General features: G+C 46.7%; 1 protein-coding gene across 1 annotated transcript; it reads right to left on the reverse strand.

The window, feature by feature from the left end:
• Positions 1 to 12,683: 12,683 nt before the first annotated feature.
• DLL4 (delta like canonical Notch ligand 4) lies at positions 12,684 to 24,368 on the reverse strand. Its single transcript, XM_039553094.1, is given in 12 exon segments — positions 12,684 to 14,536; positions 15,973 to 16,081; positions 16,837 to 17,545; positions 17,996 to 18,215; positions 19,289 to 19,458; positions 20,834 to 20,964; positions 21,073 to 21,133; positions 21,834 to 21,891; positions 21,893 to 22,104; positions 22,766 to 22,823; positions 23,286 to 23,549; positions 23,686 to 24,368. Coding segments are annotated over 12 exon segments (2,052 nt in total). The 5' UTR covers positions 23,740 to 24,368; the 3' UTR covers positions 12,684 to 14,530.
• Positions 24,369 to 26,358: the final 1,990 nt, after the last annotated feature.

A 26,358-nucleotide genomic window follows, 5' to 3' on the forward strand; every position in this document is an offset into this window, starting at 1 on the left:
TTAATTGAGTCTAACTATCCCTCTTGGAGGCCGCTGAGTGAGTACTAGCCCCACGTTACACCTAGGAAGAGTGGGAGGGGAAAGTGGCTTGCCCTAAGTTTAATTGGCAACCAGTGTGAACAATGTCAAATACCCTGTTTGCCTGCACCTGAGCCCTGTGCATGCAGAAATGGTGAAGTTCCTTGCAAAACATGGGAGAGGAGTTAAGTGTTGGGCTGCCCATTCTGTGTTAGATATTATATTGTTGGGTGCTAGGTAATGTGTTGAGAAATGCATGAGGGGAGTGGGCTCAGGGGCACAAGCTGCACTGCCAAGCAGAATAACAGTGCTAGTGACATGGTAGTCAGGCAACAGGCTTGCAGTGGCTTGCTGAGCACTGGCAGAAGGACAGCCTGGGTAGTCTGATGGCAAAAGGGATGCTGGCCTCATTTCAACTGCTCAGTCTGACTGCATCAGTGCCCTGGTTGGTATTTCCTTCCTTCTCCTCTAAAGAAAAGACAAGATAATTTGAAGGAAAAAGCCAAGACTTTGCCCTCTGGAGGGATTCCAGGGTTGCAGATGGACCGGGCTGTTCTCAGTGCTGCTGGAAAGCAATTACATTTGCAGTTCAGGGGAAGGGAAGAGGAGGAGGGAGAGTCACTGAACTGACAGCAGGGATAAGAAGGTAGCTCATTAGCACATCATCTTTTCTGCACCCTTCTGTGTGGGAGCAGATCTCCATATGATGACATTCAGAGTCTGGCAGGGAATGTCATCCTGGAACTAGTAGGAATTTTTCTGCAAGCGTGAGCAAGTAGGTTTAAAGAGATCACAATTGAGTTCCTCTATGGTCCAAAGGGCATAAAGGTTCATCCTTCAAGGTTGTTCTCAAACTTCACCACCAGCTGCTGACCTGGAATATGAAGACAAAGTGTGGAAGTAATGAGGTATTTATTAAAACCAAAAAATACAAACAAACAAACCCCCACTCCCCAAAAACACCCCCAAAACCAGAAAAACACCAAACCAACCAACCAAAACAGAACTAAACCCCCACCCCTTCTACTTTTCTTGGTCCAGCCTTGGAGTGCATGCCAAGAAGTACCTATTTATTGCACTGTATCTATGGTAAATCATAGCTGGAAAAGATCATATCTCCCTTTACTTTGCAAACATCCTCTATGGTGGATGAATTTTTAACTGAACATTAGAATTAGAGAGCTGATCATGTACTGAGCAGTTACTTGAGCCTGGAGAATTCCAGCAGAAGCCATGCAAAAAGCCTTCTCTTTATGGCATTCATAACAATTTGGAGAGCAAGTCCTGTGTCAGTGACAGTGGCCTGCTGGAAACCCCACAGTACAGTGGTAATAAAGATATAATGCACTTAATTATGACCTAAAGGGTGAATTCCTCATGGGCTTATTCAAAAGACTCATGTGACTGCTTAACAATACTTCCATCCCCTAAGCAGTCCTCATGGTCTCACAGGAAAATATCAGAAAAGGCATACTTCAAGTGCTCTCTAAAGGAACAGTTGAGAATGGGAAATGTGCATGTCTCACATCAGACAAGCAAAAAGTCTGTGCACTGAGACAGTCCTCAGTGGCAGTGCTGCTCTCCTTTTTATGACGATGTCTGTGTTGCATGCGAAAATATCAGTGTGGGGATCTTGAATCCTTTTGTTGAGACGCGGATGAAGGGGCAAAGGATGAACTCAAAAGCTGGAAGCTTTTGAACCCAGTGAGGCACAGGTAAAGACCAACCCTTCTTACTTTCTCTTAATTCTGTTTCCTCAGAATAAACCTTGTCCGGGTCAGAGCGGAGGAAGGGGAGTGCCCAGAGGACCCACAGCGCCATGCTGTGGTAACACCTCTGTTTGGACAAGCAGTCAGCTCCAGCAGTTTGGATTTGCAGCCAAAAGGAGTCTCTTCAGTATTGCCTCTTCAGGATTCAGTTTGTGACAGTGTAGGAGCTCTGCCATTTTCTTGGGCACATTCCACAGGGTGCTAAGTGACAGCAAGGTGGAGGGCAGGACTGCAGAGAGGTGTTTGTCCGTAATGATAACACAGCCTCCATCGACAGAGGATCTCCAAGCACTGTACAAACCTGCTGTAGCCTAAAGTGGACAAGAACACCTGATGGAGAAAATGATGGACAGAGAAATGGGGAATTCTGTAGAGGGCAGCTGCAGAGATTGTACAGTAAGAACTGGGAGAGAAGAGAGGGAATGGATCCCTAACCCTGAATTCCTCCAATCCTGATTTACACCCATTTAACTGCTGGAGTCAGTGCAATTACGTTAATAGGAAAGCTAGCTGAGAAACAAAAAAAATAGCTCCACGTCTCCTCACCAGTTGTTCTTTGTACTGCTAGCAAAGCTTTCTTCACACTCCAGAACACACTCCATCCATGTTACAGGAAATTACATGCTGCAACTGTTTAGCAATGGTTTTTATGTAAAACTAAAGTGGAGAACAAGAGGAGAACACAAGCTGTGTGCACCAAATACTGCACAGGTTTATACAAAGGCATTTTGGACCTAATCATTCAGCTCTACAAAATTACAGGTGAGGCTGCTCAGCACCCTGAAGGCAGACGTGTGCCTGCATGAAGAGGGTTCTCTTTCATTTGGCAGCTGCAGCCCTGTGGCATTCATTAGCTGCCACAGGACGCAGGGGGATGGCTGGACTAACAGCGTTAAAACAAAGGCGGTGTTTATGGAAGTGAACAGCTGCACTTAGAAAGAGATAGAGAATGGCATGCACCCTTCTGGGAAATGGCTGATCTCTGCAGGTCTGGGGTGGTGCCTTCTCCTGAGGTATCTATCCTGTGTGGCTGCCTAGCAGTGCCTTGAATGCCTCTGCCTCTCTGGAGCATGACTCAGAAAGGTTGGAGACCTGCAGTTAGTTACTCAGGAAGGAGGTAACAGGGCCTGAAGCAATGAAACAAAAGTGAAAGAGAAGCAGAGGTAGACAGTGAGAAATCCTTTTCAAAGTAAATGTACACGGCGCATCTACTTGCCATGACATTCTGATGCCTTTTCATAGACTCTTTGAAGGTTTGGGTTGGAAGGGACATTAAAGACCATCTAGTTCCAATCGTCCTGCTATGGACAGGGACACCTTCCACTAGACCAGGTTGCTCAAAGCCCCATCCAGCCTGGCCCCGAATACTTCCAGGGATGTGTTCTTGGGCAGGCTCTGCAGCTGCCCACTGCAGAGTTCACCCTCTTTCTCTGTGTCCCACATTCCCCATCAAGTATTGTTATCTTATTCTGGTGTAGGTTTACAAACACCCCTTAAACTGTTCTAACTGCCCTTTCACTAGTGTGATTCCAGCATGTGTTTGAGCCCGAGAAAAGGAAAACAAAAGCCAACCAGCCACACCCAAAACATCAGTGCTGCAGAAGTGACTAACTGTGCTGGTCCCTGAGGGGTTCTGGTGACAACTTCAACCACACCTAAAGAAGCACATGGGCTGCTCTTCCCACGTGCTTCCAGGCTGCCATGGGGGTCAGGCTTTCTGAGCCTGCAGCCCCACTGACAGGAGTGCTGCCTCTCCTGCAAACCTTCGGAAGCCCTTTTCTCCATGGCCTCTCTCCCTATTTGCCTTAGAGGCACTGATTAAATATCTCTGTGTTAATGAGCCTCTGACAAGAAACACAATGCTGCATGTACAGGCTGCTGTTTGGAGGTCTGGAGCTGATTCCTGCCCCCTGAGGGCTCCAGTGCTGCCAAGGACCCTGCTGCTGCTGAAGCAGGTGTACAGGTGTTCCCAAAGAAAAGGGGCAACTGAGAAAACAGAAAGCTTTTCTGTGCCTTCAGAACACCGACTGGAGGGTGGGTGCTCTGCAGCCTTCCGGTTCAGCTATTTTCAGTCAGTTTTCTGATAGTGGGCTGGGGAGAGATGCAACTTGCTCTGTCCCACAGTGTTAGCCTGTCTTTTGTTGCTGAAGATCTCCTCCTGGTGCTACAGCTGCAGCCCACCAATCCAGCTCGTGGCCAGGGAGCACACCAGAAGAAGGTCCTGGGGTGGGAATCTGGTTCTGAGGGGAAACAATGCTGTTTGTTTTCTCCCGTGCCTGCTGCTCTGCAGTAATGCTCCCTGTGTGGAGCCGCGGGCTGAAGCTGAAACATGAGCGGTGACTTTCAGAGAGATGCCCTTCCTGGCTCTGCACACTGGCACTGAATTAATGTGTGTTACCTGATGTGCTGCATCATGCACCACACAGAAATAAGTCACTGAAGGCCAGGGTATAACTTCCCTGATCCCTGTGGGTTTCTCAAAGGGTAGAGTTTGGTTTGTCTCTTATAGCTTAGTGAGGGTGCTAACTTTGAGTCTCGTTGAAAATGCCCCACTTGCCTTCCCTTGACTGCTGGAAAGTACTGTAATGTGGGTTTGGGTGCCACACACCCTCTTCCCATGACTCCAACCTGACCCTTGAAGGCAGTATTTTGCAATGCCTCAGTGCACTTTCCATGGTCACTTGTGACCTTGCAATTGGGATTCCAGAGCTGTGAAAACCTTTCAACTATGTTAAAAACCCCATTTTGGCCAGCAAATTGTGACCATGCACTTGTACTCCCAATATTAGAGAGGGATCCCTGCAGCCACAAATCTTGCTCACAATATTTACCCTCTGTTAGCCCCACTGTTCTATTCCCCATCAACCACAGTGCACAGGGACAGAGCTCCGGTGTGCCTTCAGTTCCAAGAGACCCACAGTTCTGCCCAGCTAAGGTGCCTTGTGCCAGGCAGACGTAGTCTGCCACCTACGCTGAGCCTTCATAGCCCGCAGCTGCAGGCTCGGGCTGTGCCGACTCTGCAGACCTCTACTGGCTGAACAGGGCTGGTCAGGGATGCTGTACTGCCGGCTCCCGAGGGACTGCAAGACTTCTGGAATGGTGCAAACACTCTCTTTTCCTGCTGCTCTCCCTACTCTCTGGTACAGATGAACATACTCAGCTTTCCAAAGACAAAATCTGAGTGCAATAGCTGGTACATGGTGAAGAGCTCCTTCCACACCAGCACTCTCATCACTCTCACATGCTGCCAGCTTGGATTCACCTGGCATGATCCATTCCTCTCCAGCCTGTTCCCAGCAGCGTGCTCCACAGTTACTCGTGGTGGGACAATCTATTCTAAATGTGATGTACAGGAAGTACCCTGCTACTGTTGCCTGCTCAGATTTCTCACACAAACACTCAAATGGAATCCTCATAAAGCTTTGTACTACAAGGGGACCACTCACAGAGGTACAGTCTTATTGCCAGGTGTTTAAGTAAGAAAACACCTAGTACAAACATGCCCGTTGTGTTCATTCAGGGTCACCTGGGGAGAACAGCTTTTGTTTTTTCTGTTATAGATCAGTTATTGCCACTTCCATGTCTTCACTCTGCAGTTTAGAATTCCCAGGGTCTTTCCTGTGTTGCATCTCTGAAACGCCTGAATATTATGAAAGCTCCAGTAAAGGACAGGTCCTTCCTCAAATACTTTATTCTTTAAACAGACAGGACAGGCAAAAGGTGAAGGAACAGGCATGTTGTTTTTTGTTGGTTGTTTTTTTGCCTACTGTAGGTAAGATGTATGGAAATAAAAGTACCAGCTTAAAAGTGCTGTACCTCTGGTGTATGTCTGCAAAGGCTATTTATTTTTCTTCATATTTGAAAGGTGGTGACACAGCACAGTAAGTAACTGGCAATATGTATTAGTTGACTCAGGGCCTTAACTGAGTAGTGGAGAGGTGGAAAAGGAACACATTCTAAGGTCCATGAGTTCCTTGGGTGCTTAAACAAGGGTGTAAAGAGTAGTAGGAGGAAGGTTTTCTTCCCACCTGAGCCAGGGACCTCACCTCATCTTTAGAGGCTGTGATGTTCAAGGAGAAACTGAAAGGGCTCAGCTGTTTCAGGTACCAAAACAAGACTGGGAACGTCACTTTATTACAGGTAATGAGAAAATACCACATGCTAATAAGCCATAAATAGAGTGGAGAAAGGCATAACCAGAACTGTCTGGATGCTGAAAGCAAATTCAGCTATGGAAGTGGAAGTGTTTCTACCATGGGAGTGATGAGGTGCTGGAGCTACTGGAAACCACATTAATCCCCTGTACTCTGATGCCTTAATGTCATTTCCCACAGCATTTGCTTTAGGCAGCTCAGTGCCAGGTCTCTGAGTAAGCAAAAAGCCCAGTGACACAGAGCGTGTCTGTAGAGATGGGCCCCATGAGTCCCTCATATCACCACCTTCTCTGTCCAGCTGACTCCTGGTTTGCAGGGTTCCTTGCTGCCTTCTGCTTGTTTGCAGCAAAACCCTGGGAATCATCAGCACCTCATTTTGTTCTCTCTCACTTCATGGAATGTGTGAGACTCACTTCTTTAGCTTGGGACTGGGCAACCAAGTGGGCAGGGAGAGGGAAGGTGACAGTGTGGGGAGAGGCACATGGCAGCCAGGAGCACGCTCTGCCACCAGGACAGTGTCCATGATGGTGTTTTTGTGTGAGTTGAAATGGGGGTGCTGGGAAGCTGGTTCAGACCTGAGAAAAACAGTTGGCATGGTCATAATCAGGCAGGAAACAGGAAATGGTGCTGTGAGGTAACAAACAGGAAGCGATGATGGCAGTACAGCGTGGCCCAGTTTGGGCTCAAACTCAAGGAAAATGCTCTGCTGTGAGGGAGGTGGTGGGAGCAATGTCTGCTCTGCACAGCCCTGTACCACGGCTTGGTGTGCCCAGAGGCTGTTTATCCTTAGCAGCTACTTAAACAATCAGACCAAACCGGTAAGGGCTTATTTGCACTTCCGAAGCCATGAGGAGTCTGAAGGATATGAACGAGCCCTCACAACATCCTTCTGAGTCACATTAGCATTAACAACTCCAGCTCATATGTCAGGAGAGAGAAACGGCCAGCCATCAAAAGGGAGAGCTCCTCAAGGACATGTAGGGGTTAAGTGTCTGCATCCCACTCCCTTCAGAGAAGCACTGCCTGCTCCTCAAATTCATGCTTAAGGATGCCTCTTGCCCATCTTAAAAGTAGTTGTCAGGTTTCAGTTAATGATATTGACCCTTCCAAGCGTCATCCGTCACCCCCAGTTATTTCAGATGCCTCTCCAGGAGCAAACACTGGAAGGGTCTACCTTTCTCCGTGAACCCTAGATAAGCTACACAGTTGGCTTAAACTAGATGCTTCACGCTTGGATGGCTGCAGTGAGGTGAGATGAATCTGCATCTGCTGGAGATGACTGAGAGCAGATTGTGGAGCAACTGCCAAAACGGCAAGGAAATTCTTCCTCCTCATGTTTGAAAAATGTGTATGTGATGCAAAGGTTCCTTAACATTACTGTCTCCATGAAAAAGGAGATTTTTGGATTATAAGTACACAGGTATTTCTACCTGTTCCTAGGATATAAGTCAACTCTATCTCCTGAAACCTGAACAGGCATTGTGAATTGTATGTAGAGTTTTGAAGAACTTAAAACCCCTCCTCCTAAGCAACTAATGACAAACATAAATACCATTAATAGTGTGGGAATCAGTGTAATCTTCATGAAGGGAGAGGGTTGGGAGGAAGAAAAGAGCCCCTGTGCTATAAGGAGACATGAGAGGATGGGGAGCTATTGATGGAGAAACTTACACCAGGACCTGGTGGGCTGAATTGGAAGAGAGGATTAGAACAGGGCCATTTCTTTTTTAATTACCATGCTTTTATCTCATGTGGGTTTTTACCCCCCAGATACATTTTGTTCAGATTGTCTTTTGTTTCTTTGCTGACAATCTTCCAGAGAACAAATGAGTTTATGATCAAGAACGAAATGCTTTGGCAATGATTTGGCCTTTTCTGCCAAAGCAGAAAATGTAAGGCAAATATTAAACAGTGTTAATAGAAAAGTAATTTCAAATGCACAGTGATTCATATCTGGACCAGGAATTTCAACCCTGCTCACAAATCTTTGTGGGAGCCATGTGCCCCAGTACAGGGATGATCAGAGCTCTTGCATGGTGCCAGGAATGGCCAAATCCTGTTCTGGCTGGTGAAGGCCTCTCCAGCTATAAACATTTCAGCAGATCTGTTTGGATGTTAAATACAAGTTAGTTCAATTTCATTTGTAAAAACAAACATGGTGCCTCTGTGACCTTCTAGGCAGTCAGTTAAAAATATAATCACCTAAACCACTGTGGAGCCAGCAACAATTCAACAAATAAGTCATAAAGTACAGCTAAAATATGTCATCACCAAACAGCCTCTCCTCAAACTGCATGTTTTCCTCCTTTAAATGTGTATTTGCAAAACATGACTATGAGCAAGGTCCTCCTTTTGAACCTTGGAACTCCTCCTGGGAATGACCTGGTCTTCATGCAGAGCAGCCAGCAGGGTGGGTTGGTTGCAGGGATAGACGGAGTCTGAGCACTGTCTCCAACTTGGTTGCAAGAGGGAAGACCGAATGCTAGCAGAGGAAATGAAGAAGGATTAAGCCTTTCCATGGTGGTTATGTACTACACTGCTACCTCTGTGAGAGGCAAGTCCAGCAGTATTCTACAGTCTATGGAAGAGATAAAGTAATCATGGGATCATCTGTGTTACGCAGGTCACACAACACCCAGGGCTGTTATCTCCAGATGTAGACCCCTCTACGTGCCTCAGCTGTAGGTGTCCCCTCTCACATGACATGTCAGCCAGAAGTGAGCCAGTCAGAAGGGAGGACAATGAGATGGAGACTTGGGCAGCAGGAGTTATTTTCCAGTCTACTCCATGCCCTGCACTTTTAAACTTTACCTGCTCTTCTTGTCCAGGGGTGCATTCCTGCAGTGTGGGGAACTGCACAGAGCCTGTCACCACTGAGTTTCTCAGGGACATGTGTGGAGTGCCGCAGGAAGGCAGTGAAGACCTCTGGGTGGCAGTGACTGCTGGGTGAGCTTTGTAAGCAGATCAATGTTGTGTCTCTTCTCCTTTGCATCTCCCAAGGGCTGAAACATTCGTTGGAGGGGACAGCTGATCTATGGGAGAAGGGAGCACCTCTGGGAAGGTGATGGTCTGTCATCAAGAATTAAAAGGGAGGAAACAAAGGTACATTCCAGGTACAAAGGTCCTTGGAATCAAATGCTGTGAGTGGAACAATTGCTGGGGCATCTGAAATTATTGCTGTGTACACAAGCAGTTACCTGATGGACCAGAGAGTTCCAACCTAACCCTGCAGCATGATAGACCACTGTGCTGCAGAAATATGCCCCAGAATTGTGCAGGGGAAGAGGAGCAAGGATGGCAGTAGTAATGCCCAGCAGAGGCAGGAGAAAGAGAAAGGATGGCTTCATGTTTCTGGGTCACCGGTTCCCAGAGAAGGTCTGAGAGGAGAATAGGATGATTTAGAGTAGATGCAAGAGTTATCAAGGAGAACTCTCACTGCTTTCAATGTCACTGGCCACCAAGGCCATTACCTGCCAGCTCTGGGAGCTGAGATGGCAAAACTTAAAAAGAGAGAGCAGGGCAGGGAGGGAGAGGCACAACGGGGGCAGCGAATCTTGATGGAGAGGGCATGAAATTGAAGTTGTGAAAACAATGAAGTGTGGCAGAGGGCCACTGAGTTATGTCAATGCTCCACAACTGGAGTTTGGATTGGGAGCAAAATGTGCTGGGAGTGTCATATTTGCTGCGTAAAACCAATGTGTATTTATGGGTCAGGTATGCGAGATAAGGGAATGACAGGCAAACACAGATACGTAACTGTCGCTTAAGCTGCTGTAGTGCAGGTTTGTTAGTGACCTACAGTGCCTTTCTCATTTTAGCACAAATTAATGAAAAAAAGACTGAGGAGCAACGAAAATACTTGATATGCATTTTGACAGAGATGGTTTCATCTGTTGGACTAGGTGGTTGAAATTCCACAATAACTAATTTAGGCTTCCTCAGCAGCTCTTTGAAGGCTGAAAGCTGTTGCTGGTCAAGTCTTGTGCATAATAAAATGCATTTTGCATTTTATCCCATTTTTGGCGTGTCCTGTATCGACCCTAATTTCTACAGGCACCCCTCAGCTACACTAATATAAGTAAACTCTGTGCCCTGTGCTGTGTCCTGCTGCATGTTGTCTCAGCACCAGTGGGTGCTATAGCTACAGGTATATCCCGGCATCTGTCTCCATCAGAGGAAAGTGATGTTGGGATGGAGCCGAACATGAAAAAACTCAGGCAAAGCAGTGTCCAAGGCAGCACCCCTCTCCTTCATTCCAGCTCCAAAATCACTTAGACTGCAGGGCTCTGCGTGGCTGTGGAATAATTTTTATCAAGTCCTAATACAAGGAAACATGAGAGAGTTTCTCAGAGGCAGAGTCCATTCTTAAAACAGTTGTTTTGTCACATGGCTTTCAAGTGAATTTGTGCAGTCTTTTAAAACTGAATGCCAAGTTTAGGTGCAGTCCTTGAGCCAAATCCATAATCTTGCCACAGTTACTGCAAATTATGCTGAAAGCAATAAATTGCACAGTTTGGTCTGAGAAGTCCATAAGCTTGTTAAGAACTTGTAAAGAGAAAAGGCACTGTTTATCATGATATTTTGGTCCTGACGTGGTCTGTGGTCCTCAACAGGAATCTCTGAAACTGAGGTGGAGTCTTCACAGTCAAAAGGATCTCAGCTCCTCCTAGTGAATTCATACACTGTGGCTCAGAGGTGTGCTCACCTGGGGGAAGCCAGGCTGCTGAGCCATCAGTGCACAGTGGCCCTTGGTGAGGAAGGTTTTGCCCAAAGATGTAGGTTAAATCCAGGTCATATTATGTGTTCAGCTAATTTGCTTGTGGTTTCTTTGGCAAGGACTTGGGGATGTGCACACGTGCATAGATTCACATATGCTTTCCATCTCCCCCTATGTGGAAGCAGGCACCGCTCCTGTTTTTCCTGCGTAGGATCTGTGATCTATTCTGGTGGCTGCATCGTGCAGTGCTGCCTCCAGTAAATATTCACAGATTTCCTTGTAAGATGATGCTTTTTATTTTTTTTCCTCTCTCCTGTGTGGATACACAAAGGCATGTGTTGTACCTGCTTTACCCCATGGGATCTACACAATCAGGTCCACAGGTTTTAATGGATTTCAACTCCCTTCTGTCTAGGGGTACAGTTTCCTGTCATGTTTCGAGCAGGAAGAACCGAGTCTTTTTTGGTCTTAGCATTCCTGCTTGCCTAGGCATTGGGAAGAGTTCTCTGTCTATTTTCCTGTTTGATTTTTGTGTGTGTTTTGTTTTAAGCAGGACAGAGTGCATGTGTGTATGTAATCCATGTGCTCAATTAAGGGAGGCATCTGTTGGGTTTATTTCACATTGCCGAGGAAGGACTGCAAGCAGGGAGCATCTGCTCAGCTTTTTGTCAATGGCTTGTTTTTCATAATTTGCTCTACAGGGTGAATGTTTGGGGAGGGGGAGGTGGCTTCTTATTTCTGAATTTTGTCTTAAATTTATTTTTTATGGTAGCTGGGGAAATCGGCTGGGATTTGAAAGTTAATTTTACTGTGAAAATGTCTAAAGAGGGAGAAACAAAACCATCCAAAGTAAGCAGTATTTATGTAACCTTAATAATACACTCAGAAGGACCCTTATGAATCATTATTTGTAGTATCTTAATGATGAAGTAAAAAGAATTTGTTATGGTGCTTTTTTAATGCCACTGGGGTTTTTAATTTTGCATTTTTTGAAAAAAAATAGCAAATTTTGCTTAGATTTTATTTTGGGGAAAGATAGGAAAGGCATCCAATATTCAGATGCTTTTTTGGCATTTTGTCAACAACAACAAAACCCCCTGATTTTAAAATAGAGCAGCAGTAGTTTCCTGTTCTTGTAGTTTTGCTTTTGTGCACTCAGATGTTGGCTGTATTGCACCTAGCTGATTTAGTGAGAGATTTAATTGCCTGTAAATATATGTGCTTCAAAGGCTACTAAACCTGCTGGGAGTGTTTATACAAGTGTGCTTTTTACACTTTTTTTTGTGGAAATGTCCTCCAAAAGGGCTGTAGAGGATAATGACTTTGTGATGCCCTGGGAGGACACAGCTGCTGATGTAGTGTAGGGAACTCAGGAGGAGAAAGCCTGAAACTCCCCCTAATCCCACAAGTGAAAGACAAATCTTACCCCTTGCAATCAAACAAACAGGGATACAATCTTACATGAGTAGATGTAGATGCTGTGCCAGAGTAACCTGTGGACAAGATTTGGATCTTATTAGAAGTATTTAAAGAAATAGGATTTAAAAAGATAGTAACTGTGTTTTGTTCTGTAAGTGAACCCCAAGACAATGCATTTATTAAGCCACTTTGAAATGGTATTAAATCTGCATCTTTCATGTCATGAGTTGCGATGGGAGAGGAAGAGTGAAGTATTAATAAAAATAACTTTCCTGACAGTTCAGTCCCACACCAATAGCAAGAGAATGTGTGCGTGTGTGTGTATATATGTATATATGTAATTTAAATATTATCCATCACAATATAAATATGTATAACATTTCAAAATGTCAGATGAATGCCACTCAGCTGAACAACTTTGTTGACATGTGCTAACAGTATAACTTTAAAAAATAAAAAGCAGCTGACATCAGTTGGTGTGCAAAATGTAAATGTAGGACTGCAGGGACCAGGCAGGCAAGCTTACTTCTGGGGGGCTTTGCTAACCTTGGCTGTCACAGAATAACATGTGTAAAAGGACAAACCACAATAAACTTTGTCGTAGCAGGAAAGTATTTTCATTGCTTGAAAAAAAAAATAAAATTCAAACTTTGTCATCACATTAAAAACATTACATGAGAAGTAATAAACATATTTACACTTCTGTTTTGATTATAAATATACATTATATACAAAATAATGTTATAAAACGTAGAAAGTTCAGTGCTTCTGATTTTTTTTAAATTACCGAAATACTAGTCTTCAAAATAAACTACAAACAGACAAACTAAAACCCATATTATTGATTTCTGAAGGTCATCTTCAAAATGGTCCTACGTGGTCAGAGCAGAAGGTCAGTAGTGGACAATATGAAGGGGTCTTGTCTGCACAGTTCAAGGGAGTAGATGGGCTAGTCCAACAACAGGCTTTACAAGGGCAGGAATATCGCTGTCAGAGAGATAGCACAGTCCAGGTTTCTTCTAAGAGATCTTGTTTCTCCCTCCTCATTCTGCCCCATGCCCTGGTCTCATTCATGAATGTCACAGCACTTTCCACTGGGGTGTCCGGTATTATTGCTGTAAATATGTATAGAAGAAAGGAGCTTCTGCCCGCCTCTGGTTTCCAGGGACAGACACAGCATATTTTCCATGTAGCAGTGGGTGGGTATGAAAGAAACAGGATGAGCCTAAAACCTTCTAACTCTAATCTCCACCTGTCTTGGCAGAGGGCATCTCAGCGGGTGCTTCACTACTGGGCATTTAGAACCAGGATGAAGAACAAGAATTGGAGTTTTGCAACCAGATGGAGAAATGGAGGGGTAAGTGGGTACACTGCTGCTGCTTCTTCAGAAAGTAGAAGCTGCAATTTTGAGACTATTTGCAGTAAAAGGTGGCACCTAATTCAGAAACACGACATAAACCCCTGAATTTGTGTCAAAATAAGGCAGGGGGAAGAGAATGAGGAAGGAGAAGAAAAGAAGTAATGTCTATTCACAATCACTGGTAGTGCAAAGGGCATGAAAACAGCTGAGACAGCTCAGCACATAAAGGTTCTAGGAGCTGATTGATTTTAAACGCATTTGTAAGGCTTTACATAGAGCTGGGATCATACCTTCTCCTTATCAATGGGGAAGAGGCAGTACACATTCCTTATCACAACTTCCACAAAAATCATGTCCCACATCATGGCTTGAGTCAATCAGTTCTCCAAAGCATCACCAAATGAGATGACATGTAAATTTGGTTTTCTTCTTTCCTCCTCCTCTCACCCCTTACACAGTCTCCAGTACATGCAGCAGGAGAGAGGAGATGCAAATGGATGTGTAGCAGGAAGTATCAACCACCTCTGCCCAGTACTGTTCAGGTAACTGCAAAAAGAGCAGTCAAGTTTCTGTTTGGGCTTGTTAGATTCTCTTGACACATTATAGGCACTTTTAAACCCAGAAAAAATTGAGACCTCATTTATACTGTATTCCATTATCTGCATAGCAATGTGTCCTGCTTCGCACCTTCCATGGCAATATCTGTGACAGTTACGTGCCTCCTTATCTACCAGCACCTCCCATAACCAGAGTTCTGGAAAGCCAGGGGTCTGTCCATGAGGAACTGGCCTCAGCACCTTTTAAAACACCAACATTTTTAACCTCTCTCTTCCCTCTGCCTCCCCTTTTCAATAGCAAATGAAATTTCTGGTATCAAACTTCAAACAAGGGCAGTAAGAACAAAAAGGTGTATTGCATCTTTCAGTAAATTCACAGTCTGTCCAGTTCACTCAGTTCCATCCTCCGCCTGAGAGCAGCAAGTTGCATGTAATTAAAAACAGTCCAATCCAGTTCTGAATTGTAAACAATGCAGCAGGAACGTCCATCTACTGGCATCACCAAATCTGAGGTGCAAATGGGCCGATCTTCAGTCTTATACCTGTCGGGATGTAAAATAACACCAGGAATGAGAAGGAATCACAGCATACAGAGTAGTGCAGAACTAACAAACTATAATTCAGCTATGTCAAACTAAAGCAATTTAAGCCAGACATTACTGCAGTTTAACTCTCAGTGCTCAATATTTTCAGCTGAGTCCAGCAGCAAAGAATTACCAGCAAAAAAAAATAGTCATCTCTGTGATGAGTGGCCTCTCTACCTGGCCTGAGGGGGACAATGCTTACAAACCTGGGCATTTAACATTAGGGCTCTGTAAGAAGTACATGGTATACTTAAACAGCTTGTGTTTAGAAGCATTAAGCCTGAATGATGGGGTGAGAGATTCTAAGGGTTGTCATTCTGAAAACAGAAACATGTCTGGAGATGCATGATGTAAATTTGGGAGCCTAGCTTTGGTCAGCAAGATCTTCAAAGATACAGTATTTAGGTCGCTTAATGGGAATGAAGCATCTAGCTGTCATTTGTATCTTTGAATCCTTTCACTTAGTCTTAAACTTTTAATATTGTTGGTTGACTTGTGTTCCAGCTTGCTTTCAAGGGGAAATCTGATATCCACCTTGGAAAGCGAGACGGAATCCTGCAGATCTGACTTCACAGATCACTGCTGTATGGCACAGCAAGCTTCTCTTTCCTGCAGGGTGAAAGTAGTCCTAACGATGGCTACACCAAAGAAGGCAGGTATTGGTGAACGTCAAATTGCCTTTAGCTTCCTCTGAGACTTTTTCCAAAGGGCCAGTAATTCTTCAGGAACTAGTTGGTTCCTCAATACCTGCTTTTTAAAGTCTTTAAAGTTCAGTGTTAGGCCTTTCCTTTTTTTTGGGCATTCAACTTTTCAATATAACATAAAAATCGAGATGTTTTCATCAGTAACACCATTAATTTCTGTTAGAGAATACTTAGCTGGAGCTTAAATGCTAAGAGGTTGAAATTACCTTAAAACAGACTTTCTAAATGGCTCTTATGCATATCCACTAACATATTCTGCTACCTTCCATCTTCTGCTAGAAATCTATAGCACTGCCTGTTTCCACAGAACAAAGATTATCCATTGTAGTCACAGGAAAAAGCATGGCTTTACATCAGTGAGCCTAAGAACGATTATTATTTCCATTTCTTCTGACCACCTATTTAAGAGGAAATAATCCTACAATGTGCTGAATTTTTATGAGCTGATGTTCTGTGTTTTCATCTACCACTGACTTATATACCCAAAACCTCTGGTTTAATAAAATCAGAGCAGCTAATTTTTTTATTTTCCCCACTGTATGTTCTGCGTGGGCCACAGAGGAGGAGACGTAAATGCTGGGAAGCATCACGATCCCAGGAAATAAAGGAGCCTTCTCAGATACAGTACTAAAGGATGTTTTACCTTTTTACTTTGTGAATTTATGCCTATCCACCTGTGTACTTACTTACCTCTGTGGCTATGATGCACTCATTCCTTTCTTCTGTTATCACAAAGACAGACTGGTACATTGAATCCCTTGGAGAGCATATTGCTGATATTCTGCATTCTGGCTTTTCACTAAGGCAGGGCAGAGAAAAAAGAATATTAGCTGACTACTAACAAGCCTGACTCCCAAAACCTAACATGAATATGGAGCAGTGGAATGAGATAGCCATGAAGGTGTGGAAGGGAAGTGCATAGGATCAACTTTCACATGTTCTATGTCTGTCAGAATATTATGCTAGAGAAGTGGAAGTAAGAAACAGTGGCAGTCTTCCTATGCTCCTGTCATGTGCAACCTAACAGCGCGTTCCTCAGAGCCCTCGCTGTAACAGCCACATGCAGGTCCCAGACAAGACCTTCAGCACCTGAATCAGAAGACTGATAAGCCACTGAATACTCGCCCTTTTCTCCTTTTGAAAAAGAGTAGTTGTTTTCACTCTATCATTCTTCTCAGTAAGCAGATCATCTTGCCTTCTTACAAAATGAAATACTTATTTTAATCTCTGTATGCCTTAACTATTGTTCCTTCAAGATATACTGAGGAAGGAAAGGCACTTCTTACTTTCACCACTGGCCTAGCCACTCTGGGTTCCTTCACAGTATCCATACTAACAGCATCCTGCACAAACACTCAAATTAATTGACTTAGCTAAGGATACTACCTGGTTGTGACTCACATACTCCAGTATGAAGACTCCTGGCTTTGATCTGGTTTGTTTTGTATATTATCTGCTTGAGTTTTCTTTTTCCCTCATATGCTCACCTGCTTCTAGACTGATAATGAAGATGAGTGGCTTTAAGAAAGACTGTAATAAAGACTGCATTCTCACCTGTGTAGTCGGAGGGGAGACTTCTCTCCTAAACACTTTTCACTTTTGTAATATTTATCTTCCGGTGTCCCTCTACTTGTCAGGTCTTTTACCAGATTGTAGTCCAGTTTATGGTTCTTGGGTTTGTAGTTTGATTTCTCCAGCCCACAGTCCACTTCAAGGTCTTTATTTTTATTGGTGTTTTTCAGCTGGGAAGCTGGAATGAGATTGTCCTTCTGGAAGTCAGACAGGTTGTTCATCGTCTCCAACTCCTGCTCTGGGTGCATCCTCATCTGCCTGATGACCATTGCTATCATGCAGAATAGTATGAGCAAAGCCACCAGCCCCACCCCCATGGATATAGCGATCCAGGGGACTGGTTTAGGAGGAAGTGTAACGGGCACTGAATAAACTGGCAATTCACAGCGGTTGCCCATGAAGCCAGAAGGACAGTAGCACACAAAATTGGCACTATAAAGTCCACTGTAGCATGTGCCTCCATTCTCACATGGCCCAGAAGCACATTCATCTCTGGTTTTGATGTCACAGTTCCTGCCACTGTAGCCTGGCATGCATGTGCAGGTGTAATCGTTGATTAGATCATGACAAGTTCCCCCATTGGAACATGGGTTTCTGGCACAATCATTGATGTTTATCTCACATTTCTGACCAGAGAAACCAGCCCGACAGCGGCACACACGAAACTGCCCGAGGTAAAAGCAACTACCATCTGAGGGGTAAAAAGTAAAATGAAAATTAGTTTGCAATGCACTTCACTCAGAAATCTAAACCTTTCCCCGGTCAGCATGTTATACTACCTCAAGAAGAGAGAGGTTATTTTACAAAACAACCACACATCTGAAAGTTCATTCTACTTTACCTAATTTATCACTGTGCTTTAAAATTATGCCCCTTCTAAATATGTAATAGAGTTAATTTAATTAATTCTGCCATCTTCCTAATCATATGATAAACCTTGTGCATTGTTTTGTTGCATAGAAAATGCCAGCGAAAGTCCCGCCCCAGCAAGAGACTAAAATTAGGGTAGATGTGGAATACAGCGGGGGAGAGGGACTAATGTTCTAGAGGAAGAGTAGAGGTCAGATTGGATTTCTATCACTTCTGCACTGAAAAGCACAAATGAGTCAGGGTCATGAGATTTTTTGATAAAAAGACTCACCATTTGCACACGGGTTGCTTGTGCACCTGTCTACTTTTTTTTCACAGTTTGACCCTGTGAAGCCGAAAGGGCAAACGCAGGTGTAGCTGGCCCCTTGCTCCTTTTCCAAGCATGTGCCACCGTTGAAGCACGGAGAATCTACACACGTCAGAGCACTGTGCTCACAGTGAGTGCCATAGTAGCCAGGGGGGCACAGGCAGTGATAACCGTTCTCCATATCCTGCAAAACACAACATTAGGCCACTGTTATTTAACAGCAACAAATGATAGCTCCCTGCATGCTTAGTTTTGGTCAGCAGCAAGCGCTGTTCTGTCCCTTCTCATCCACAGCCTGATGTGGCAAAAGGGACACCAGGAGAGTAAACACCTGCAGGTCAGACTGTAAGGGATAGAGCATAGGTTCAGCCGTACCCAGCGTACAGGAGTAATTGTGCAGCTATACACGCAGAAGAGATGTGGTTGTAGGGAGCATGCAGGCAGTTAGACAAAAACATTGCAAACACTACTACTGTCTAATGGGATCCCTGAGGTCTTCCCAGAGCAGAGTGGGAAGCTGTGATCAGGCCATTTATCCTCAGTGTGAGAGCCCTTTTTTATTTCACAAGACTTTAAGTTGCTTTGGCTTGGGTAAGTCCCACCCCTTAAATCATAATGAACTGTTTCTTCTTTCCAAGTACTGGATGTCCAAAACCTTGGGAGAAGGGAGGTAGGGTCCTGTGCCTTACTCTAAACATGCATCAGATTACATTTGGCATCTATAATCAATCAGCCTTTACCAATCCATCATTGGTAAGAACCCATCATTAACTGAGTCCGAAAACAGGGTGAAACACTAAATTACAGGAATCTGAAAGTGTGGAATTCTGTTTCACAGAAAGTTTCAGCTGATTGCCCCCATATTGTTTGACACTATCTTCCCATAGCAGAAAGCAACATTTTCTTTTATTTATGATTAAAATACAGACTTAGTGCATTTCTGCATGAATGGTGGTTTGAGAAGCTTATTTTTAACAGATCTGCTCCCTCACCAACCCTAGATCTTGCCAAGTTCTCATAATGGCTGCCACAGAAACCCAAGGATCAGTTGACTAGTTCTAATCTAGATGATACACCTCCTCCTGTAACAGACTTCCTCCCCTGACACCTCTCGGAAAGGGTTCAGTATGATAGTTGTGAGCGTCAGTAATGAACCTGTGTACTATCGAATTCCCATTATGTTGTTACAGAACCATTTCTGAAAAGGTACACCGCGGCTTGCTCCACACAAAGGCTTTACATTTAAAATGCCCCTACCGTGCAACTACCGCCGTTCCTACAGGGATTGCTGTCGCACTCGCTGATCTCGTGTTCGCAGTCGACGCCGGTAAAGCCGGGTTTGCATGCACACGTGTAGCTGCCCTGGCCAGTGTTCATGCAAGTTGCTCCATTTTTGCATGGTCTGTGGTGAGTGCAGTAGTTCAGATCTGCAAAAATACCAGGAGTTAGGAGAATACGTCTTTGACAGCTGGGAAAAGATATACCTACAAAATGCTGTAGTCAACAAAAAAGACAGAATTTCCAATGAAGTATTTAATTTTTCTATCAATAGGAGTACTGGAGATTGTTATCCAGGTTATTATCAGTAATAATCAGATTACCATCTATCACTTGAGCTCTGAATTTTGAGAGAGCTGGCAAAAATTTAACTTTCTTAGTGTTTTGGTATATTCTCCCTTTTTTGTGGACATAAAATGGTTAGCTGCAATGGGATTTAGGTACCAAATTGGAAAATGTACTTCATAAGCAGGTGTTCTCCGAAAGATACGCCACAGCACTATGAACACTTCATGAACAACATGTTAGACACTAAAAGAGTGAGCTCCATCTTTAAAAGGTGTGCTCTGAGGCACATTCTGGAGAGGCAGGGAGGAAAAATAAAAGATGTTTTGGCTTTGAGATTTAAACAAACACCAGAAATCTTTTATTGTTTATTTGCTCTCTTGTTATGGATGTTAGTAGATTAAACTGTCAAATGTTCTGCCAAGATCGACGGTTTTATTAATTTTTTTCCTTTAAATTTGAGACAGAGGTAAAGCGTAAGTTCATAGGACATAAGTAGAAAAACTTTATTATCTCTATAAACACTATAGAGTAATGTGTATGCAACTGGTTAATAGATAACTATAAGCAGAAAAAAAATCTGCAACTTTACTTTTCCTGCTTAATTCAGCCTTCACCATCTTAATCCTATAACTGTCCTGGAAACACTTAGCCTGCTTTGAGCACTTAATGATCTCAGCGCCAGCAGTGCATATATGGCCTTGAGGACATGACTGCTCAGCTGGCTACGGTTCAGTGATTCAGTGGGTTGAATAGGTGGAAGTGGTCTGGTGTACCTTAAAATGGAACCTGTACTTTTCATTCTTGCTTACATGATTTTTCTCTCATGCTCCAGACTTATCACATGAGTTAACTTCCTTGTATGCAAAATAAGGAAGGCCCGAATGATGGTGTTTACTGCTGATGAAAATTGTTCAGTAAATTGTTATACTTGTTCAAGGAATAAGGAATAGCTTGAGCAGGCAGAAAACTTGTCTGTTCAACACTCATCCAGATTGTTAGGTCTTTCTCCAAGAGAAACTTCTTTTGCAAGAGAAAAACTGCAGCTACCAAAAAGGTTTCCTCGTTTTCAAACAAAATTACTACAAGAACTGGTAAGTTAGGCAGCAGTGCAACAAACTGATGCCTGTGAACATGTACCTTGGGAAAATTTAATTCCAGATCCAGTGAGTCAGATTCCTTAGTGCAGTACTAAGGAGTACCCAACCTAGAGCTGTAAGTGCAAGCTTCAGAACTAACCTTGATCACAGAAGAGGCCACCCCATCCTTCATCACAAATGCACTGCCATTGTGTTTTACAAGTCCCGTGACGGCAGCCTATATGGGGGATGCATTCATCACAGTAGCGGCCTTGCCAACCAGGACGGCAGCTAAAAGAAAAGTCCAATTAAAACATTAATGACATGGAGAAGAGTTTAAGTTTCTATTACAAGATGACATTTTAATTGATGTGCAGACTGCAATTGCCATCTACTCACATGCATTCTCCAGGCTTGTTGCAATATCCATTCTGTTCAGTACATCCAGCCAGACAGATGGCTGTGAAGAGAACATAAAAAAGCGTAAATGTTTAGGTAAATACACCTGGCACTACAGAAGACACTTTTAAAGGATAATAAGCTTTAAAAAACACTTCCAAAAAGAGTTTTCCACTTTCAAAACTTTGTTTTAAAACTTCTTTGGACGGGGAGCTCTGGAGCAGGAGGAAGTGAACAGGGAGAGCCAACACTTGACAAGTTGTCCTTTAGTTTTTGTGTTTATGCAACAAACATGAACTCTTGCAACTCTTGCTAGAAAAGCAGAAAGTGGCTTTGGCTTGTGCTAATGAAAGACTGAAAAATCCCAGTGGTACCCCGAACTCAGAGTAAAGGCTCCCACCACTACACTGCAACACCTGTCTCATGTCCTCTGGTTGCAGGAATGGTTGGGGGCAGACTTTGCGTGAGCAAGCTGCTACCCTTTTACCTTGCAATAGCTACTGCTATTTAGGGCTATCAGCCAAGGTCCCTTTCCTGCCAGCTCCCTCTTTGCTGCTAAGGCTCGCAGAGGTGCAGCACAGCGTTGGGTGGTTGCAGCCAAAGGGGACAAAGTCCTCAGCGCGCAACTTTGCCTCTCCAGGCAGGGAGTGGAGACGTCGGCATAAAACACGGCCCGGGCCACGGGAGGCCTCCGTGAGCTTTAGAGCCGCGGCCGACGCCCGCGGCGCTGCCCGCCCGCCCCGCTCCCCGCGGACACTCACGGTCGGTACAGTACTCGCCGGCCCAGCCGGGCAGGCAGGCCAGGCTCCCGTCCGCCGCAACACACGTAGTGCCCGAAGCGGTCGTCGCGGCGCTTGCAGAGGCGGGAGCAGCTCTCGCCGTAGTAGTTCTCACTGCAGACCACGCGGTAGGAGTAGCGCAGCTGGGTCAGCGGGCCCTGATGCACATCCTGCGACCAGTCCTCGCCCACCGACAGCGACCGCTGGATCGACACCTGGCTGATGAGCCACTCCTCCGGGGGCGGCCGGGAGCCTGCGGGAGAGCGGGCGTGGGTCAGCGGCTCAGAGCCCGCCGCGTCCCACGCCGCCGGGCCAGCGGAGCGGGATACCCCGCTCGCACATATATGTCCGCATACATACATGCGTACATGCATACATACACATACACATATATACATACACACAGGCACGCGTGTGGATATCGATGTGTGCAAGGGTACAAAAAGGTGGCCACCAGACTGTGCGAACCCCGGCCAAGGGGACTCAGCCGAGGGGCCTGTGAAAGGAGGGCTGCTGTGAAATATCCTTTTCCTCTCCTCTCAGAAAAACATCCCAAAGCCATTATTCCTTTCCAAAGGGCGGAATTCGAGCAAGGTGTAAAATACAGGAAAAGGCGGACGGGGCTTGCTGGCAGGCTCCCGGCTTTCTCACCGCAGCCCGCCTCGCTTTCCCACGCCAAAAATAAACCGGAGGAAACGCAATTGTGTTGGAGATTAGGCCGGGGCAGAATCAAAGCGGCCCCTGATGGATATCGTTGGGGGATCGGCTCCTGATGGTGGGATAAAGCCGGCCCTGGAGTTATAGTATAAACAGCTGAGCCGGGGGGGCCGCTCGGGACGGGGGGGACACGGGACGGGCCTGAGGGCGCTCCCGCCGCGCGGGCGCCCCCTGCCGGCGGCGCGCGCAGTACTCACCTTCCGGCAGGTAGTTGGCAGGCGCGTGCCAGGCCTGGATGATCAGGGAGAAGGTTCCCCTGCGGGGAGAGAGACCAGCGTCAGCCCCGCACCCCACCGCGCACAGCCGCCACCGAACCGCACCCACCGCGCCACCGCACACCAGCCCTGCCCTGCCCTGCCCTGCCCTGCTCCGCCGGGCCCCGCGTTTGCGCTCTCTCCCCGCGGCTACACGCTTTCCTCCTTCCCTCCCTCCTACAGACCACGGATACACATCCCCACTTCCAAGGCCCCCAGCCCCTTGCTCTATTTCTCTTAATAACATTGATTATCCCAAGTGCTTCTGGTCTGGATGAGTTTTTTCATCGAGCTTTCCCTCCACCCCCCCCCCGCCTTTTTTTTTTTTTTTAAGGAAGTTCTGGAAATAAGTATAAGGCAAAAGTAGTTTGATTACATTACAGGTTATCAGCCCGCCGCCGTTAGCCCGCTCTTGCCACCCTCCTGCCCCACCATCGCAATCGGGTTTAAAGCGGAATCTCACCGGCCACGTGAAGTTAAAGGGCAGCTTAATGGGGCTGTCAAATCTCTCTGTATCCTTGATGCTGAAGGAGTTTATTCCCAGAACCGGGGTGATGATGCTGCCGAAAGTGCAGGAGCCTGGGGAAACCACTGCCTGAAAATGCTTCAAACAAACACGAAAGAAGGTCCTGCAGTGGGGGGAGCAGGGCTTCCCGCTGGCCAGAGACCCGTGGCTATTCACGAATTCGTGTAGCTCCAGCTGGAAGACGCCGGAGCCGGACACCCTCTGCACAAAGGGGAGACACACAAAATAGCCAAATCAGACCTTACCCGGCTTTGCCATGCAAACTTGCTTCCATCACCCACTTTACATTTTGCGAACCCTTTTTTTTTTTTTTTTTTTTTTGGGCATGTGCGATTACCTGCTGCAAAATCGTTAACAGAAACGTCAAGCCAAAGATGCGCAAGGCTGTCATCCTTGTGTTATTCGAGCTTCCAGTTCTTAGTGGGTTTAGTTTTCCTTCTGTATTCCTCAAATAGACCAAGCAAGCGCTTCTCGGTCGAGGGAGAAAAGAGAGGCGTCACGGCGATTCTCCTGGAGCAACCTGCTCTTCCAAGTATTCCCCGAGCACCAGCAGAAATCGAAAGGTAAAATCCAGGTGTCGATCCGTCCCCTTCTGAGAATTAATCCTGCAGCGAGCCGCCGACCTCTGATCGCTGTCGTCGCCTTTATAAACTCCAAAGCCGGGTGGGTTTGGTGAGAGACGCGGAGGGGAGTGCTTAGTGTGGAACCGCTCCTCCTTTAACCGGTGCTAACAGCGCTCAGTAAATGGAAAACTTGCTTCGCTTCGAGCTGTTTATATAGTTGCCTCGCATCCTCACAAGCTCATTATGTAAACTGTCAGTCAGACTCACGGTCAGATCCCTCCCCTTTCCATCTTTCCTTTCTGGAAAAAAGAACCAAATGTTGCGGAGAGCCCTCATATCCCGAATTAATACCCTGCTGCCGCCGCCGCCGCTGCCGCGCTGCCCGCCGAGGAGCCGAGCTGATTACGAACGAGCCGAGCATCTGTTGAGATATTTACGGCGCTCACACTGGGAGAGAGAGTTCCCTCGAAAATCAGACGGCTCTCCACAGGACAGCTTTCTACGGCGGCCGAACAATAGAGGATGAAATGTTTTAAAAATACGCTTGCTAGTTAGTTAGTTTGTTTGTTCCCCATTCCCCTCTACTACCCAACTCCACGCGTGTCCCCCGTGCCCGGCCGTGTGCCGGGGCGGCGGGACGGCGCGGCGCGGTCAGCCGCGGCCAGCCGGCGGGCAAGAGCTGCCCTGCCCGGCGGAGGCTGGCCCCGGGTAGAAACCAAAAGTAAAACGGTGTTTGCCCGGCAGGCGGGCACCCGGGGCGCCTCCCGGGGCGCAGCGCCCGGCTCTGGGGCGTCCGAGCCTCCGGCCCGGCCCCATTCCTGACCCCGGCTAACGGAGCCCACCGAAGAAGGGGTGGGTGATGGCAGGGAGGCGGGCACGGCGGGGATCGACGGGCGCTCGGTCGCCCTTCCGAATTCGGTGGCGAACGAGCGCTCCAGCGAGGTGGCCGGGGTCGACAGCAGGGACGGAACTGGGTTTTCCCTGGGCTGCCCCGGCTCCCAGAAATAATGGGCAAGGGGAAAACTCGGGTGCCTGCAGGCAAGCGGGGCGGGAGCGGGGCCGCGGGCAGTGTCTGGCCGCCTGGCCGCGGCCGGGTTGCGGTCTGGCGTGTGCCATAAAGCCCTTGGCCTGATTGCAGCGTGCGCTTATTGTTGGGTCGCGTGTCCCTCATTAAAGCCAAGCACAGAGAAGGCCTTTCATGTGGCTTTTTATTTCAGCTTGTTAAATGGATGGGAGGCCGGAGGGGGGAGGGAAGGAGGGAGGGAGGGAGAGATAAACCCTCAGCTGTATGGTAATGAGGTCTTGCCACCTTTCTGCCAGCGCCCGGCGCGCCAGGCTGCGGGCCTCCGCGGCGTGGGTCACCTGGGGAGTAACGCGGGGCGCAGCGCGCTGCCGGTCCCCTTCCGCCCCTCTGCTCTCCCAAAGGGTGTGTTCTCACAGCGTTACTTCCCCACTCCGAGTTCTTCTGGGGGGGATAAGGAAAGACGGGGATCTGGATCGTTTGGAGGCGAGGCAGCATGGTGAGGGCACACTCCAGCCAAACTTCCCAGGCCGTCGATCTCCCTCGTACATTTAAAGCGGCTGCTCTCCCTGGAGACCAGCTTTGGCCCAGGATGTGGTCAGGGTCCAAACGCCCGGGGTGTCACCGGGAGAGCCGGGGGGTGGGACACGACACGGCTTCGCAGAGAAAGCGTGAGGGAAAGCCACGGGCATCGCCGCCTTGGACTGGTTTGGGGAGAGGAGCAGGCTAGAAATCGGTGTTGCCACCAAAAAAGGATTAAAACTTCTCCCGGTCCCCACTGCGCCTGTGAAAGTCGAAGCTGGGAGGCACAAACTCTGGCAGTATCGGGGGACTGCACCCGAGGCCGGGCACCCTTGGCTTTGCTCCGTCCCGAGGAGCCCGGCTGTCGCCTGGGGTACGTGTTTGTGCGGACGGGAGCCGTGTCCGTGGTGGAGATAAACCGCTAGGCAGAGAGGCACAGGCTAGGAGCTCTTTTGTCTCGGCCTCGTAAACAAGTGGGAAGGAGGAATGTGTCGCCGCTGATGAACTCGGAATTTTGCAGCGATCCACCCGGCCAGATCCCGGCTTTACCAGCAGCAGCGTCAACTGTCAAAATCAAATCTGATGCTAATAGCTTCGGTACTAAATAAAATGAGAGGCCAGATAACATCAGTGCTTGATAAATGGTAATGAGTGTCTAACCTAGGGGAACAGAAGGGCTGTGGGGCTCTTTAATTCAGTATTGAAAGGCTAGCTGGGTACTGCAGGCTCTAGCAGATGTTAGTATGTGTGTGTTTTGATTTTTGACTTGTATTGGACGTTTATTAGGCTAACCAGAGCCACCCCACGCATGGCCACTTGGTCCAGGCACCATCTGGCACAAGCAGGGCAGCGTGCAAGAATAGGGCCTTGCTTTGGTGCTGGGGATCCACAGGCAGCATCTACC

The sequence above is a fragment of the Corvus cornix genome, chromosome 5 (assembly GCF_000738735.6).
Source record: "Corvus cornix cornix isolate S_Up_H32 chromosome 5, ASM73873v5, whole genome shotgun sequence".
Taxonomy (NCBI): Eukaryota; Metazoa; Chordata; class Aves; order Passeriformes; family Corvidae; genus Corvus; species Corvus cornix.